The 15,883-nt window shown below is 50.1% G+C and overlaps 1 protein-coding gene across 3 annotated transcripts in view; it reads left to right on the top strand.

The window, feature by feature from the left end:
• Positions 1–10,607: 10,607 nt before the first annotated feature.
• CCNT2 (cyclin T2) overlaps positions 10,608–15,883 on the top strand; it is a 65,909-nt gene continuing 60,633 nt past the window's right edge. For 2 of the 3 annotated variants that reach the window (XM_085645774.1, XM_085645776.1), the window contains exons 1-2: positions 10,609–10,858; positions 11,671–11,752. In XM_085645774.1, coding sequence (XP_085501900.1) covers positions 10,692–10,858; positions 11,671–11,752 — 249 coding nt within the window. In that variant the 5' untranslated portion in view covers positions 10,609–10,691. Of the gene's footprint in view, positions 10,859–11,670; positions 11,753–15,883 lie in introns of all 3 variants that reach the window. The other variant, XM_085645775.1, reaches the window with a different exon arrangement.

The raw sequence follows: 15,883 nt of genomic DNA, 5'->3' as shown, positions 1-15,883 counted from the left end.
TTTCTACTATAATACAGCGTACAGGAATTACGCGCTTCCGACCAGCCGTCTACTAAGGTAAAATTTTTATCTTTAAAAAGCAACGACGTTTACATCCAATACGTGTTCTATCAAAATACTCAAAGGGCTATTACGCTCTCTTTCCAGCATCAAAGCGAGGACTGCTACAACCAGACAAAACCAGATACAAAGTGTATCTCACTTTCCACACCAAGAACGTCACTATAAAAGTAAGCCATCACCCCGCAATACGTCTTTACCCATGTTTGAAACATTGATGTATGCTGCTATACCTCCCATTTCACTTTTTCTTCACCTAGGTTTCTTCTTTCTCCAACGCGCTCGACTTCATTTCACTTAAGGTAATTTTGTCTATACAGAAGTTAGTACTTTGCTCATAAAGAGGTTCAGGGGCCCCATTTTTACTCAAACAGGCTTTTCTTCTTAAACCCACAGGTCCTGATGAGAGCCCCAGCTAACAAGGGGTCTCGAAACGCGTAGACCTTGTGAAGAGACCACAAGAATTTCGCAATTCTTTAGACAAGAAACATTTACAAATATCTATGTTCTAGAATGTCTTTTCTGTGGTCCAAATAGAAAGATTGTTAAATTCGTTTCCTCATTTAAAAACTTCCTGATTGAAAAGCACGTATGTGAATGTATGAATGGATAAGATTGTTTGGTATGCGAGAATAGTATGTAAGTTGTGAATTAATGAATGGTGTGGTGAAATTATCACAAATTATTTGTCATTTTTTGTTCATTGACCCCTTTAAAAAAATGCTTCGGCAATTGGAAGGCTAAAAAATCTAATGAAGAAAATAATTAAAAATATTGATTAATTCAAGCAAAAGAGAAGTCTTTGACACTTTTTGTTTCACTTTCAAGATGTGTCCTCATAAAAGAAATTGAGTTCTAAGACTTAGCGCAGTACTAGCAGCGATATTGTTTAATCTAATAGAGGCTCAGCTTTACTGCCTCCAGCCTACCTCCAGTGTTGGTTTTGGCTACTACTGCTGAAGCAAGGCCAATGGAGGCACCAATGGGTGAGGCGGACAGGCCTCAAGGGTCCTGTAACCTCAATGACAATGTCTTTGTTAATCTAGGGTGTGCTGCTTTGTAGGCCTGTCTGCAAGACTGGAGGTGGACTTCAGTATGGATTGTGGTGGACAAGACTTAAAGGTTAACCCACACTGGCCACTGGTAAGGTACACCTGCTGGTGCTAAGAGACTAGGGCTTCTATTGTCTAGTGGGGCCTTCTAAGGTCCAGTAGCAAAATGTGCTCTCTCAGGATAGTGGTCTTGTGGGCTGGTCATGAAGCCTGATGCCGGATCCCCAATTCCAAATTTGGTAGCTTTGGCCACAGTGGCTCATCCTCTCCCCACTGAACGCATTTCTGCACCACTGAGAGAAACATGCATTGCCTTCAGCTACAACCCAATTGTGCCCTGTTATAACAGCCTGGATGTGACTCAATTCAAATTATGCACTACCTGGAAAAAATAAGAACATTCTGGAAAAATCAAACTCTCATAGGCAATGCAAGATTATGTAAAGCTGCAAAATATAAGCAGGAATAACATGGCTACCTTAACGCTTTAACACTCACTGTTCAGAAATCAATGAGTGTACAGGAGAAGCCCTGTATTCACGTCCTCAACGTTTGAGGCAAAAAACACTGGTGTGCCATTGTTGCACTCGTGGATAACAAGGAATGGGTTAAGCATGGCTCGGAAGATAAAGACACTCTTCAGCAACATCTGATCTGACTCGCGGAAACACACAAGGGCTTCTCCACATTCATGTCAGGCAGCTCGCTGCTCAAACATCGACATTATGTATTCAAGTGTCCTGTAAAGGATGCTTTGTGAAATGTCCAGCTTGGCTAACTCTCCGTCCCACAAAAAACTTGAGAGAGCTCTTGAGAATTAAAAGGCAAAAATTATATTTTCATTTGGGAAGTGAAGGATACATCCATCTTTATTTTTTGGGGTGACACTATAGTAGGTTAGTGATGCTGAAAAGCGTTTCTAAAAAAAATCACAAACCCAAGAGGTCCCAAAGGCAAGACCCATTGGCTTCACTAATGCTTGTTTAGATATCTCATTTGCTAAATGGGGCACTTTTAATTTGGTGCCAGACAGGGCTGAACTGGGAACCCAAACCAGTCCTAGCAAAGAGGTCCCAAAGACAAGACCTATTGGCTTTGCCACTGCTGTTTAGAAATCTCATTTGCTAAATGGGGTACTTTGAATTTGGTACCAGACAAGGCTGAACTGGGAACCCAAAGCAGCCCCGGCACTTTGTCCATCCCCTTTACATGTGTTGCGAGCGAACGCAGTAAGTGAGCCTGACCCCTACGAAGGGGGCATGAGAAGAGGGCGTTCCCTTTCCAAGAAAAATTAGAACAAATTACATAAATTGTGCATTCTACAACATATGTTAATATATATTCAATTGTATTGGCATTGACAGCACAGTAAATGATGACCTTACAGTGCACCAGAATATGACAATCTTTTTGGGGCTCTTCAATGTTTCCCTCACAATCACCCTCCAACACTGCCCCTCATCTCTCCATAGCCTCTCTCACATGTATTTCATTTTGTTTATAGTGCCTCTCATACCAGTGTCGCATTGCGCGACAGGGAGGGAGCAGGAGAGCGCCATATTTTCAGATATATGGCTCACTCCTCCCCTTTCCCTTGCGCCGGCGCTCATTGCAGCTGCTGTGCGACACACACACAGCTTAGCGCTATAGCGCTACGGAGTGTGTGAGTCCAGCATAGGTTTTGTACAGGAAGGGTACCCTTCCTGTACAAAATACGATGCCCAGGCACAGCCAACGTTTTTCCCACTTTGTATGCACGCTGCACAATGCAGCACACATTCAAAGTCGGAAAAGGAAGGAGGAATGAAAGCATTTCTCCTTCCTAGCGCCTACTTGAAAAAGGTGCAGTTTTCTCACGCTAAACCCAATCTACTTCATTTAGTAAATTGGGTTTAGTGTGAGAAACCCTGGGTTGGTGCTAGGGAACACCCTTGATATGCCCCCATGGCGCTAAGTAATGCGAAGCAGCGCAATGCGCTGTTTCGCATTACTTTTCCGTTATTTAGTACTAAGTAAATTGAGAAAAAAAGATTCTGTGCTAATTTGAGTCACTTTTGCGACGCATACACGGTGCAAAATCTTAGTAAATCTCCCCCTTAGTGTGCTGGACAGCCCTGCTGGTTTTGTTACTGGGGGACAGTTTTTCAGCCCACAGTAATAAAACCAGCCTCCCACTCCTCCATCCTCCAGCCCGATGCCCATTACGCCAGTCCTGCCTTGGTGCCTGGGTCTATTTGTTTTCACAGTCTGACCCTGGATGGGGTCCACAAGGGGCTCCGGTGCTCGGGCGTCACAGAACTAAACACCTCTGGCTTTTATGTTATATCCTTAAAAAAGTAAACAGTATTTTTAAAAATACCGCATCTCTCCCTGAACACACAGAGCAGCAGTACACAATTTATAAAATAAAATGAGGAAATAAGGAAGATATTAAACGTTTTCTACCAGCCGCGGTCGGTAGTAGGAGTAACTGCAGGGCAGTGACGTGGGGAGGGGGAGGGGCAGGGTGGGGGGTAGTAAACTATGGATTACGGAGGTTTACAGGTAAGTTAACATATAAATTAATAAAACGAATTTCGTTGCGTGCACTGCACCGACCGCGGCTGTTTTCTACAGCTTTTTTTTTTGTTGTTAAAAAGCGCCAATGTTTGGGCACAGTTTGCCAAAGTCCACACTGGAGTCTTCTTCCTTTTCTTGTGGCGTTGTCAGTCTGGGTGAGTCCGAAAATAAACGGCAGAGGAGGTCAAGGGCGGGGCGCCAATGCATCCTGATGAGACAAATTGTATTAGTCACAGTAGGTGGCAGGCAGGTAGCATCGTCAGTGAATGAGATGTAAATCATTCCAGCAGCCGGGCCATCATTGGAAGCCACTTTCTCGCACTGCTTAATTGTTCCTACAGTGCAAAACGGCTCTTACAGTTTTGCAGGGCAGGCCCCTTCCCACAGAAACAGAGGGGAAGGGGGAAGAGGTCCCACCACTGCAGATGCCTTCCTCATTGTGCACCACACAGGGCTCGTAATATTTTTTCAAGTTCGGACCATTCCTTCCATCCTGGGACGCATTTTAGAAATAAAGAAGTAAGGGAACTGACTTTGTGTTGTACGGTCTAGTGTTTTACACATCATAGAGACGCAGGTCTCGTTGTCCTCTGTGTCACGTGACGCCCCGTCCTATCAGGACGGGCGTTTCCGTGACGCGGAGGGGGACGGGACTTTGAAGGGGAGCGCGGCCGTCGAGTGGAGATCGCCGCTCCTCGTGGGCCCAATGTTTCACATGTTGTTGGAGTTATACATGTAATAAATCACCACGCTTTATCTAAATCGATGCCAGTGTCCTTCCTGTATTCCTGGCACAACAAATGGCGACGAGGGTTCTTGAATCTGGGCCCACGAGTGTCTCTCCATGATCTGCTGCCTTCGCCGGTTGAAGCGGAGCCCTCCCACGTGGTGTCTGCTGCTGAAGCCCCTCCCTGCATCCTCTGGTTCCCGAGTTGCTGCCTGCCTCGTCCGTCTTCTGGCCACGTGCTCCTGCCTGCTGGTGCTGTTCCCGGGGCCTTTCTGTGCTGGCGCCCACTCCCCCTCTGGCCTCGGTTGGCCTGCAAGCTGCTGTCTTCAGCCCTGAGTGCCAGGTACTTTCTGTTGCTGCGGGGTCTCGCCTAGCGGTGCTTGCGCCCTGCTTGGTGCTTCCCCATCGTGCTAACGTTCTGCCAGGCCTGGGGGTTGCCGCTGCGTGGGGGTGCCTGCTTTCCATGCCACGTCTGCGGGGAGTATACGTCGTTCACGATGGCGCACGGGGGCAACATCTGTGTCCCGCCTCTCTTCCTGGAGGTTCCCGGCAAGCCATGCATGAAGTGGAAGAGCTGGTTGAGGGCTTTCGAGAACTATATTGTCTCCATTGATGGCGCAGGGTACGCGGCGGAGCGGAAGAAAGCGCTTTTGTTCGGACTGCTGGGGAAGGCTGGGCAAGAGGTCTTCGACAGTTTGCCCGTGTACGTGAATCCGCCTGGGGTTACAACTCAGCTCAATGTGTTCCAGGAGGCGGTGAAGAGGTTAGAGCTGCAGTATGCTGAGGAGACTAACATCATGGTGGGGCGCCACAAATTTGCTCTTCGGAAGCAGGATGAAGGGGAGACCATAGAGGAATATATTGCTTGCTTGCGCGTTCTGGCCCAAGACTGTGAATTTGCGGGCATGACGGACACGTACATCAGGGATCAGGTGGTGTTCTACTGCCATTCCAAGAAAGTGCAGGAACGATTACTGACATGCCGTGATCCTACGCTGCAGGAGGTGGTGGCGATTGCGAAGGCCATCGAGAGATCACTGGTGTCCGCAAAGGAACTTGCCAATACTAGCCACGCTGCCAATGTGTTTTATGTGCAGGACAGAAGCAGGTCCGCCCAGAGGCCTCCTGAAAGAGGGGCGAGTGACAAGGGGGCGGGTAGGAAGCCGCTCGCTTGCTTCAGGTGCGGAGCGCTGGATCACTTGGCGGACAGTAAGGCCTGCCCTGCGCTTGGTAGGAAGTGTACTAAGTGCAAGAGGGTGGGTCACTTTGCTGCCGTATGCAAGACCAGAAAGTCGGCTAGCAGTGTGAAAGTGAGTTCCGTGAGCGAAAGTGATCTCGAGGCGCTTGGGGATATTGTACTATCTATTGATGCGGAGGATGGGCGAGTGAAGGGGCCCATAGGCTCCGTTATGATCGGCTCTGTTGAGCTTCCGTTTACAGCTGATTCAGGTTCCCCTATTACCCTGATTTCCGACACCACGTTTGATGTGAAGTGGCATGATGTGCAGTTGCGTGTGACGGATGTGAATCCGAAAGCGTTTGGGGAGCAGGACATAGTGATGAAAGGGTATTTTTCCGATACCCTCACTTTCAAAGGGAGGGCCATCACTACTAAGATTTACGTGGCCGAGAAAGGGAGGAGCCTCGTGGGATGGAAGGATCTGGCGAAGTTGGGAGTGATGCTAATCCCAGGGGCAGCTGATCCCATAGTCCTCAGGGCAGACTGGGTCAACTCAATTCAGGCAGACGATGAGCCGGGTGGGTTGTCCGGAGTCCTTGCAAAATTTAATTCAGTCTTCGCGAATGAAGTAGGGTGTGTGAAGGGCTTTGTGCACGACATACAGCTGAAGGAGGGGGCTATACCGATCAAACACAAGGTCAGGACCGTGCCTCTCTCGGTCAGGGCGGAACTCAAGGCTGTGCTGGACAAGTTGGAAAATGAAGGTGTGATAGAAGGTGCCGGTGCTTCGGAATGGGTGTCCGCAATTGTCGTGTCGAAGAAGAAAAGGTCCGGAGACATCCGTCTATGCGTGGATCTGCGTTCCCTCAATAACAATATCCTGGTCAATTGCCATCCCCTGCCCAACATTCAAGACATTTTGGCGTCAACATCAGGGTCCCGGTTCTTTACCCTGATTGATCTGAAGTCTGCGTACCACCAGGTCTGCCTCACCGAGGGCTCCAAAAAGCTGACCACGTTCGTCACTCCGTTCGGGGCGTACAGGTACGTCCGGCTGCCCTTCGGTCTCGCCTCTGCTTCGGGGGTGTTCCAAAAGTTGATGGATCTGCTGTTCTGTGACATGGAGGGGGTCGAAGCGTTCCAGGACGACATCTTGATTCACACCAAGGACGAAGCGGAGCACCTGGTGGTATTGGGCAAGGTGTTGGAGGTCTTGCGTGAGAAAGGGATGACAGTCTCCAAGGACAAATGTAAGTTTATGGAGACCAAGATCGAATACTTGGGGCATGTCCTGACCCCCGATGGTATTGCTCCCAAGGATGACCTGGTGAGAGCGATCAGAGAAGCTCCGTGCCCTGGCGACAAGGACGCCCTGCGGTCTTTCCTGGGGCTCAGCGAGTACTATTCAAAGTTCCTGCAGGGGTACGCGACCACGGTGGAGCCACTGAGGGCCTTGCTGAGGAAGAATGTCAAGTACGTCTGGGCAGCGGAGCAGGACGCAGCGTTCGAGGCCGTCAAGAGGGGTATCGCATTGGCTCCAGTGCTGCAACCTTACAACAAGGACTTGCGGAATGTGGTCACTGTCGATGCCAGTGCAAAGGGCATCGGGCGGTATTCTGCCAGTTCCACGTGCAGAAAGAAAACACCATCGCCTTCATATCCCGCTCTTTGAGCGACGCCGAGAAGCACTACAGTACCATCGAGCGCGAGACGCTCGCCTGTGTCTGGGCGGTGGAGAAACTGAAGAACTACTTGTGGGGCAAGGTGTTCGAAATCGTCACGGATCATAAACCCCTGATCTACATGATGGCCGGCGAGGGCCGTGGTAATGGGAAGGCTAGTTCGCGGCTGCTGCGCCTACTGTCCAAGCTGCAGGAATACCACTTCATGATCCGGCACATCAAGGGTGGCCTCAACTGCAGAGCGGATTGCTTGTCCCGCTTGCCGGTGGCAGGGGATGATGACGTGTCCCTCGATGATGCGGAGTGTGTGGTGGCTCTGGTGGATGCCACGACGATGTGCGAAGGTTCCATCTCAGAGGAGGAATGGCTGGCTTCTCAAGAGAAGGACGTGATTCTCCGCACCGTGATGGGTCACATGACATCCCATTGGCCTCCTGTTCGGAACTTACACGGTTCGCTACGAAGTTTCCAGCAGGTGAGTGCGGAGCTCACTCTCGAGAATGGTTTCTTGAAACGGCACGAGCTGTTCGTTCCCCCGGAAGGCCTCAGGAGCAAACTGATAAGAATTGCTCACAAGGGTCACCCTGGCGGCACCGCGACCAAGAATCTGCTGAAAATGTACTACTGGTGGCCGGGGATGACCAGCGACGTCTGCGACTTCATAGACCGATGCGAGCAGTGTCTGAAGGCGGACAAGCATTGGAAGACCAGCAGAGGGGAACTGCAGAGGGTTGACATCCCGGGTGGCCCATGGAGCAAGATTGCCATCGACTTCGCGGGTCCGTTCTCGTTGCTGCCAGAGGATTGCAGATTTCTCATCGTGATCACCGACTACTACTCCAAGTGGATACAGTACAAGTTTGTCCGAGAAGTTACCACGGACCGGGTGATTCAAGTGCTACGAAAAATTTTCGCCCAGGAAGGGCAACCGAAGGTCATGGTTTCTGATAATGGCACACAGCTCGTATCCAGGAAGATGACGGACTTTCTCGCCCACTCAGGGATCAAGCAGGAGAAGACCCCGTTGTACAGCCCGAAGAGCAACGGGCAGGTGGAGAGAATGAACAGGTTCCTTAAAGAGGGCATTCAGCTAGCCATTGCGTCCAATTTGGACGTCAAGATGTTTCTTGCGGACAAGGTGCACACTTACCATAACACCCCGAATGCTGTTACAGGCCACACACCCTTCTATCTGATGAGGGGGAGAAGGTGCACCAGCGAGCTTACTCCCAAATACAACAAGTGGTATGATGTAAGAGAAGACACGGAGGGTGTGCAAGAGGAGTCGCCCAGAGTCAGGGAGCGTATCATGGCCAAACAGGAGTGTGCCAAGCGATACGCTGATACTGTGAACAGAGCCAGAGCAAAGGACGTGGAACAGGGAGATTGGGTGCTAGTAAAGAAGCCGCATAAGGTGATGAAGGGGGAGTCAGTCTTTCAAACTCCCGTACGGGTGCAGGAGGTTAGGAAAGGGGCAGTGTGCTTGGAGGGTGGAGGATGGAGAAGCAAAGATGACATCGTCAGGCTCAAAGCAGGCCAGGAAAAAATCATCATGAGTAGAGGCCGTGTGAGTGGGTCTAGGAAGGACGATGATGCACCAGAATGGCAAGGAAATGAGGTTGCGGATAGGAGTGAGAGGGAGGATGATGGATGTTTGCACACCTCGCCTATCGATAGAGCTAGCAAAGGCGAATCTGCATGTCGTGAAGAGATGCGATTTGAGGCATGTGGTGCCGGTGTGCGGGGTGGAACGAAGTCTGTGCCAGAGTGTGAAGGCATCCAGGGTGCCCAGGACGATACCAGAGGTAGTAGCACTCCCAGCGCCGAGGGGCAACCTCGGTTTGTGACTCCGAGGAGGCCTACCAGACTTGTTAGAGCGCCCAAGCGTTTTGAAGATTTTGTCATGACATGAATAATGTTTTGCTGTTTATATTGTTGAGGGGGGAGATGTTGTACGGTCTAGTGTTTTACACATCATAGAGACGCAGGTCTCGTTGTCCTCTGTGTCACGTGACGCCCCGTCCCATCAGGACGGGCGTTTCCGTGACGCGGAGGGGGACGGGACATTGAAGGGGAGCGCGGCCGGCGAGTGGAGATCGACGCTCCTCGTGGGCCCAATGTTTCACATGTTGTTGGAGTTATACATGTAATAAATCACCACGCTTTATCTAAATCGATGCCAGTGTCCTTCCTGTATTCCTGGCACAACACTTTGTTAAATTTAAAAAGTAGGGGCACGCCGTGCCCTTCCGTTCCCGCCCACTTCGATCACTGGTTTTACGTCACCTGTAACAAGAATGTAAACATGGCTTCCTTTTATCATTGTACAATTTTATCTCCACATTTGGACAGCAGTGGTGCTTTTTTTTCAAATTATAAAAAACTGTTTTTTCAAACAACAAAAAAGAAGGTTTTAACCAACTAAAACATTGTTTTTTAATTGAATTGAACAGTATATGTTGGGTTGTATTGTATTGTTAGCAATAGGCCTGCCTTCTTGTGGGAACACAAAATCTAAGAAGTTATAACATTTGCAGTTGAATTTAGGGACCACGTTTGCCGAAAACACGTTGTGACTTTGAACGTGTTATGCCACTGTCCTTTAAGTAATTCCCATCAGATTGAAAGAAGTGCAGTTAAATTTCCTGAAATTGAGTCACACAAAAAATTGAGTCACACAAACCATGCCTGCTTTCATAAAAGTACACGTGCAACTTCGCCCAACATGGTGGATTATTACCACTATAGTTGCATTGAAACTCGGTGTCACCGTTCAAGCTTTTTCAGTCTTTCCGCATTGCCACGCCTCTCAATTTGGCAATGTTGTAAGAGCCCTTCCTGAAATTGAGTCACGCAAACTATGCCTGCTTTCATAAGAGTACACGTGCAACTTCACCCAACATGGTGGATTATTACTACTATAGTTGCATTGAACTTCAGTGTCACCGTACAAGCTTTCAGTCTTTCCGCATTGCCACGCCTCTCAGTTTGGCACAGTTGTAAAAGCCTCCTTTAGTTGCGTTCATGCGCTAGGTCGGCTAGAAGCTACGTAAAATTTAGGCTGCATTTTAATAAGAACTGTATGTGCACGCGCTGATTTTACAGCACGCATGCGTATTAAAAAGCATGTGCGCATAAAAAACGCGCCAATTAAATATTATGATGTATGTTTTCTCTTACTTCCGCACGTAATTATAGTAAAACTCATGCTAGCGCCTCTACTGACGTTTAAAAACAGAAAGACTAGTACAATTGTGTATTTCTGTTTCATACTAAATGTTTTCTTTGGCATGGAACCACAAGTCCCAGAATGCCAGTAGATCTGCTTCCGGTCCTAGTGGCCGCACTTCCGGCGATTGTGACGCTGGGTGCGCCCGAACGCATCGGCGCAGTTGGTGACTGCTGCTCTGCGCGCGACCTGGGATTGTGTGATGGCTGAGTGCCGGGAAGCCAACGCTGCTGCTTCAAGATGGTTCTTCACCCGGGAACAATTGGACAGCACGCCTTCAAGGCGCTGCGGTCTGGAGGCCGACAAGGAGTTGTCCTACCGACAGCAGGCGGCGAACCTCATCCAAGATATGGGGCAGCGGCTCAACGTGTATCTTTCTACTTGCGGCCTGCGGTTATTGGGCAGGGATGGGGCGGCCTTTTGGGAATTCTACTTAAATCGAAGCAATGCGTTTGTATTTCTTACATCATGGTTTCGCTTGTGGTTGAACCGGCAGGGCCCTCAGATTAGTAGGCTCGTGTGTTTTCCCGGGGGTGGACGGCAGAGGGTACGCACTAAGGTGTAGACACCTAAAGGCCGCACTTGCGTCTTTCGCAGGAGTGGTCGATTCTTCGCTGTTGCGGCCGGCGACGCCTTATTTGCTGGAACATTTCACTCTAGGAGCGGGGCGGCACACGTTTACGGCCTCCCTAAGATTTAAGCCGGCGTAGCCCGGTCCCGGCCTGCACTGGGTACGGGATGACGCAGCCATGATGCGCTGTCTGATGGAAATGGCGCAGATGGCTTTAGGGTTGTGTGTTGGCAAGTTTGTAGGCTTAAGCTACTCCAGCGCCGTTATTTCCGAGTGCCCTTCGGAGGCGTAGCGGCCAATGTGCAGTGAGGTGCCCCTTTGTTAGATAGTTGCCTGTGGATCTGGAATTTGGGTGTTAATGGGTAGCGCCTATCATGCGCGAGGATTTCCTTTGGTGCATGGTAGTGCTAGTCTTCGCACATCAAATGAGAGCTGAAAGTTGTTGGTAATGTTTCGTAATAGTGTTTCTCCAGTGGGAACAGTGGAAACCAAAGAACATTAGGTCGCCAAGATGCACAATTCTTGTTTCATAATTTTGACTATTTGTCGATCAGATAAATGCTGTTATGTAGCAGTTATTTGTTTTGATACCCCTTAACGGATACATCAGATCGCAATTGACGATAAACACCGCAATTGTTTACATGCACAGGTTTTATATGCATCATTCTTTTACGAAGTTTCATAGAAATGTAAGTATATACGTATATTTGAACCCACATCCTATTTCTATGCGTTTTGGTCTCGTTCTATCTACTTAAGCTGCATTTCCTTGACTTTTGAGGGGTAAGAGGTAAGTGCTGTAACATGCTATATGCCAGTGGCGCCTTCTGGTTAGTCCAGAGACACCAAAAGATTCTACTGAAATGTTGCCTCTTTTATGAGTCTTGTTGTTGTTTGAAGATGGATTAGTAGGTGGAGATAGTTGCTATCAGCAAGTAGTAGTACCACAATCACTAATTGGGTTCATTAAAGTCTTAATGAATCCTCTGTAGTTTGGCAGACGAGTAGTCAGGCATAACTTAGGAGACACGTGTGTAAAGCATTTATTATCACCAAGCAAAATTAAAAGAACTAACGCCAAAACCCAACATGATTTTACAAAAATAAACCATTTCATCTTTCAAATGACATCAAAAAAAGATGCAGGGAACCGGAGAAGTGAATCTTTAAAGATTACATTTAAAAAATGGTGTGTTCTATTGCTGAAAAGCTAAATTGCCACCCGCGGTTATCTGGTGGCGCTGGACTGGGGCATAGTTAGTTTCAGGCCGATCGTTATGGAGCGCAGGTCAGGTATGAGTGCTAGGTCCTGCTCAAGAGTTTATCCTCACACTTGATCACTTCTTGGGAGCTTATTTCTCGCCGCAGGTCCATGGTCTTTTGGGTCCGAGGCTCGATGTGACGACGACGGCCTGCTTCAGCGCAATGCTTAGGGTCTCTGGGGATCTTTGTCCTCTACAACAGGGAGCTTCTGAACTTTCAGTGGGACAAACCAGCACGGTCAGACCAATTCTAGATGCGGTGACTTGACTCGACCTTGAGCCGATCTTCCCCTGGAACTTTTTACCAAGCTTTTGCACAAAGTTCTCAAACATTCAGATCTTCTGAAAGGTCTCCTTTGGGTCAAAGTGTCCAGTAGCACCATCCAAGGGGTCAGAAGCTCTGGTTTGTTCCTTGGGTTCTGGGACTCAAACTCCCACGATGCACCTGGTCAGTCCAGGAAATCTAGTTGTACCTGGTCAGCTGGATGTTACAGGTGGCTTCTTCTAGCACTTTTACATCTGAACCCGCTACCGACATCACCACCATCCTCACCTGGAGCCCAACCACCACCGAGGAGACCACCCGCGTCATGAACTCGATCCACTCCGGATCCCCATCGGACCCCTGCCCGCACCACATCTACAACAAAGCCGACGACATCACTGCACCTCCGAGATGTCATCAACGCCTCCCTCACCACTGCCACCTTCCCGGAGAGCTGGAAACACGCAGAGCTCAACGCCCTCTTAAAGAAACCCACAGCAGACCCCACCGAACTCAAAAACTTCCGGCCCATCTCTCTCCTGCCGTTCCCCGCCAAAGTGATTGAGAAAATTGTCAACACTCAGCTCTCCAACGCCCTGGAAACCAACGACTCCCTCGACCCCACACAGTTCGGTTTCAGGACCAACCACAGCACCGAAACCGCCCTCATCGCAGCCACGGACGACATCAGAGCCCTGACCGACAAGGGTGAGACCGTGGCCCTCATACTCCTGGACCTCTCCGCAGCCTTCGACACGGTCTGCCACCGCACCTTGATACGACGCCTCAGCAACGCCGGCATCAGAGGCAAGGCCCTCGAATGGATCATCTCTTTCCTCTCCGGAAGGACTCAGAGAGTCCGCCTGCCCCCCTTCAGATCCACAGCCACGGAGATCATCTGCGGCGTACCTCAAGGATCCTCCCTCAGCCCCACTCTCTTCAACATCTACATGACCCCCCTGGCGAACATCGCACGCAAACACGGACTGGACCTTATATCATACGCCGACGACACCCAGCTCATCTTATCACTCACAAACAACCCCACCTCAGCTAGGACCAGACTGAATGAAGGAAGTGGCGAACTGGATGACAGACAGCCGCCTGAAACTGAACGCCGACAAGACGGAGGTCCTCATCCTCGGCCTCGGCCTCACCCCCACCGCATGGGATGACTCCTGGTGGCCCCCCGCCCTAGGCAGCACTCCCCAACCCACCGACCACGCACGCAACCTCGGCTTCATCCTGGACTCATCCCTCACCATGACCAGACAGGTGAACTCGGTGACCTCAGCATGCTTCAACACCCTCCGCATGCTCCGCAAGATCTTCCGCTGGATCCCCACCGACACCAGAAAGACCGTCACCCACGCCCTCGTCACCAGTCGCTTGGACTACGGGAACACCTTGTACGCGGGCATCACCACCAAGCTGCTGAGGAAACTCCAACGGATCCAGAACGCTGCCGCAAGACTCATCCTGGACATCCCTCGCCACCACCACATCTCAGGACACCTGAAAAAACTCCATTTGCTCCCCGTCAACAAGAGGATCACCTTCCGACTCCTCACCCACGCACACAAAGCCCTTCACAACCTCGGACCCAAACTCATCAACAACCACGTCTCCTTCTACACTCCTCCGCGCACTCTACGATCCGCCGGACAGGCCTTGGCAGCCGTACCCCGCATCCGCAAAGCCACCGCCGGAGGGAGATCCTTCTCTTTCCTGGCAGCGAAGACCTGGAACTCTCTGCCCAGCCACCTTCGCGCCATACCTGAACACCTCTCCTTCAGAAGGCAGCTCAAGACCTGGCTCTTCGAGCACTGACCCCTCCCTCCCCCCCCCCCCCCCCCCCTCCCCCTCCCCAGTGCCTTGAGACCCTTTATGTGTGAGTAGCGCGCTTTATAAATGCGAATGATTGATTGATTAATTGATTGCTGCTCAGGGAGACCACCCCTTTTCTATTCAGACAAGCAGTCATTTCGTGTGTGGCGCTCGCAGAGTGAAGCGGGTGCAGTCCTGAGTGCAAGCTTCTGTGGTGCAGTCTAAGGGTCAGAAGGGCAGTCCATCTCCAGATGTTTCAGGAAGGGAACTGAGGGACTCCTGCGGAGCTCCCATATTTATTACCTGTTCTGGGCAAGCAAGGTGCGGTATTTGGGGGGGGGGGGGTTCAGATTGCCACCCTCTGCTTAAACCACTTTCTGGAAAGTTACACATTTTTTGGACCCAGAATGCACTATTCTCCAAAAAACATCATACAAAGGAATTCTCTCCTTGCAGTGTGTCTGGCTGACCCAACCCAGAGGTGCGGCTAACATTTCACTGCGCTCCCCTTTTAGCCTCTCTCCTAATCTAATGGGGCGGCTCCCATCTGGAGGGGGATCAAACAAGTAGGGCTGGCCTTGGTCCTGTGACACATTTTCTTTTACAGTTGAAGTTCTGTTTACCCCCTTAGCCCCTTACTGTTTCTGGCTTCTTCTGGATTCAAATCACTTCCCACCAAATGGCTGTATTGTTTAAGCCCCAGGCTTTTTCGTACCTACTCAGGGAGCAGCTTGGCTGCGGCCACAGCTGTTATAGGTAACTTCAGGTTGGTAAGGTCTTAAAATTCCTGTAATATTCGACAATGGCATGTAACTATTAATTTGATATTTTGAGTTGTTGCTAGCTAACTCCACCTAGAAGTTAGACTTTACTGAAGTCTAATAAAGCCTTCCCATGTTGGCATATAGAGCTAGCAGGGCTACAATGGGGAACAAGCATTTACAATGCAATGGTCTCGGCATTGGTAAAGTTAGAGCTATTGGCATTGCTCATGACATTATTTTTGTTTATGTTTTTGTTTTTAAAACATTTAAAGAAACGGCATTGTCATGAGCAATGCCAATAGCTCTAACTTTAACAATGCCGAGACCGTTGCATTGTAAATGCTTGTTCTGTCCAGGCCGTGGCCGGGGCCATCGCCCATGGGGGCCTGTTGCTGCACTATTTTGCAGAGCCGTTCGAGGGCCTCGACCTGGGGTGGGGGGGGGGGGGGCTGATGTTGTTGGAGCAGCGAGGATCGCATGGCTTCCACCCCCCGCAGACCCTTCCCATCAGTGCCGGCTTAGGGTTCTGTTGGAACAGTCGCGGGGCGGCTACTCACGCACTACGGAACCCTAGTGATGGAAGTGTGTGGCGCGGCGTTCCTACTCACTCAAGGCCAGTCCTTGGCCGCATTGCGTGCGGGTGGGTTTTTGAGCAGGCCATGAGTAAATCCGCGGGGGGGAGAGGGGCGGGAGCGCCGGGTG

The sequence above is a fragment of the Triturus cristatus genome, chromosome 3_1 (assembly GCF_964204655.1).
Source record: "Triturus cristatus chromosome 3_1, aTriCri1.1, whole genome shotgun sequence".
NCBI lineage: Eukaryota > Metazoa > Chordata > Amphibia > Caudata > Salamandridae > Triturus > Triturus cristatus.
This window is presented reverse-complemented; position numbering and strand designations above follow the sequence as displayed.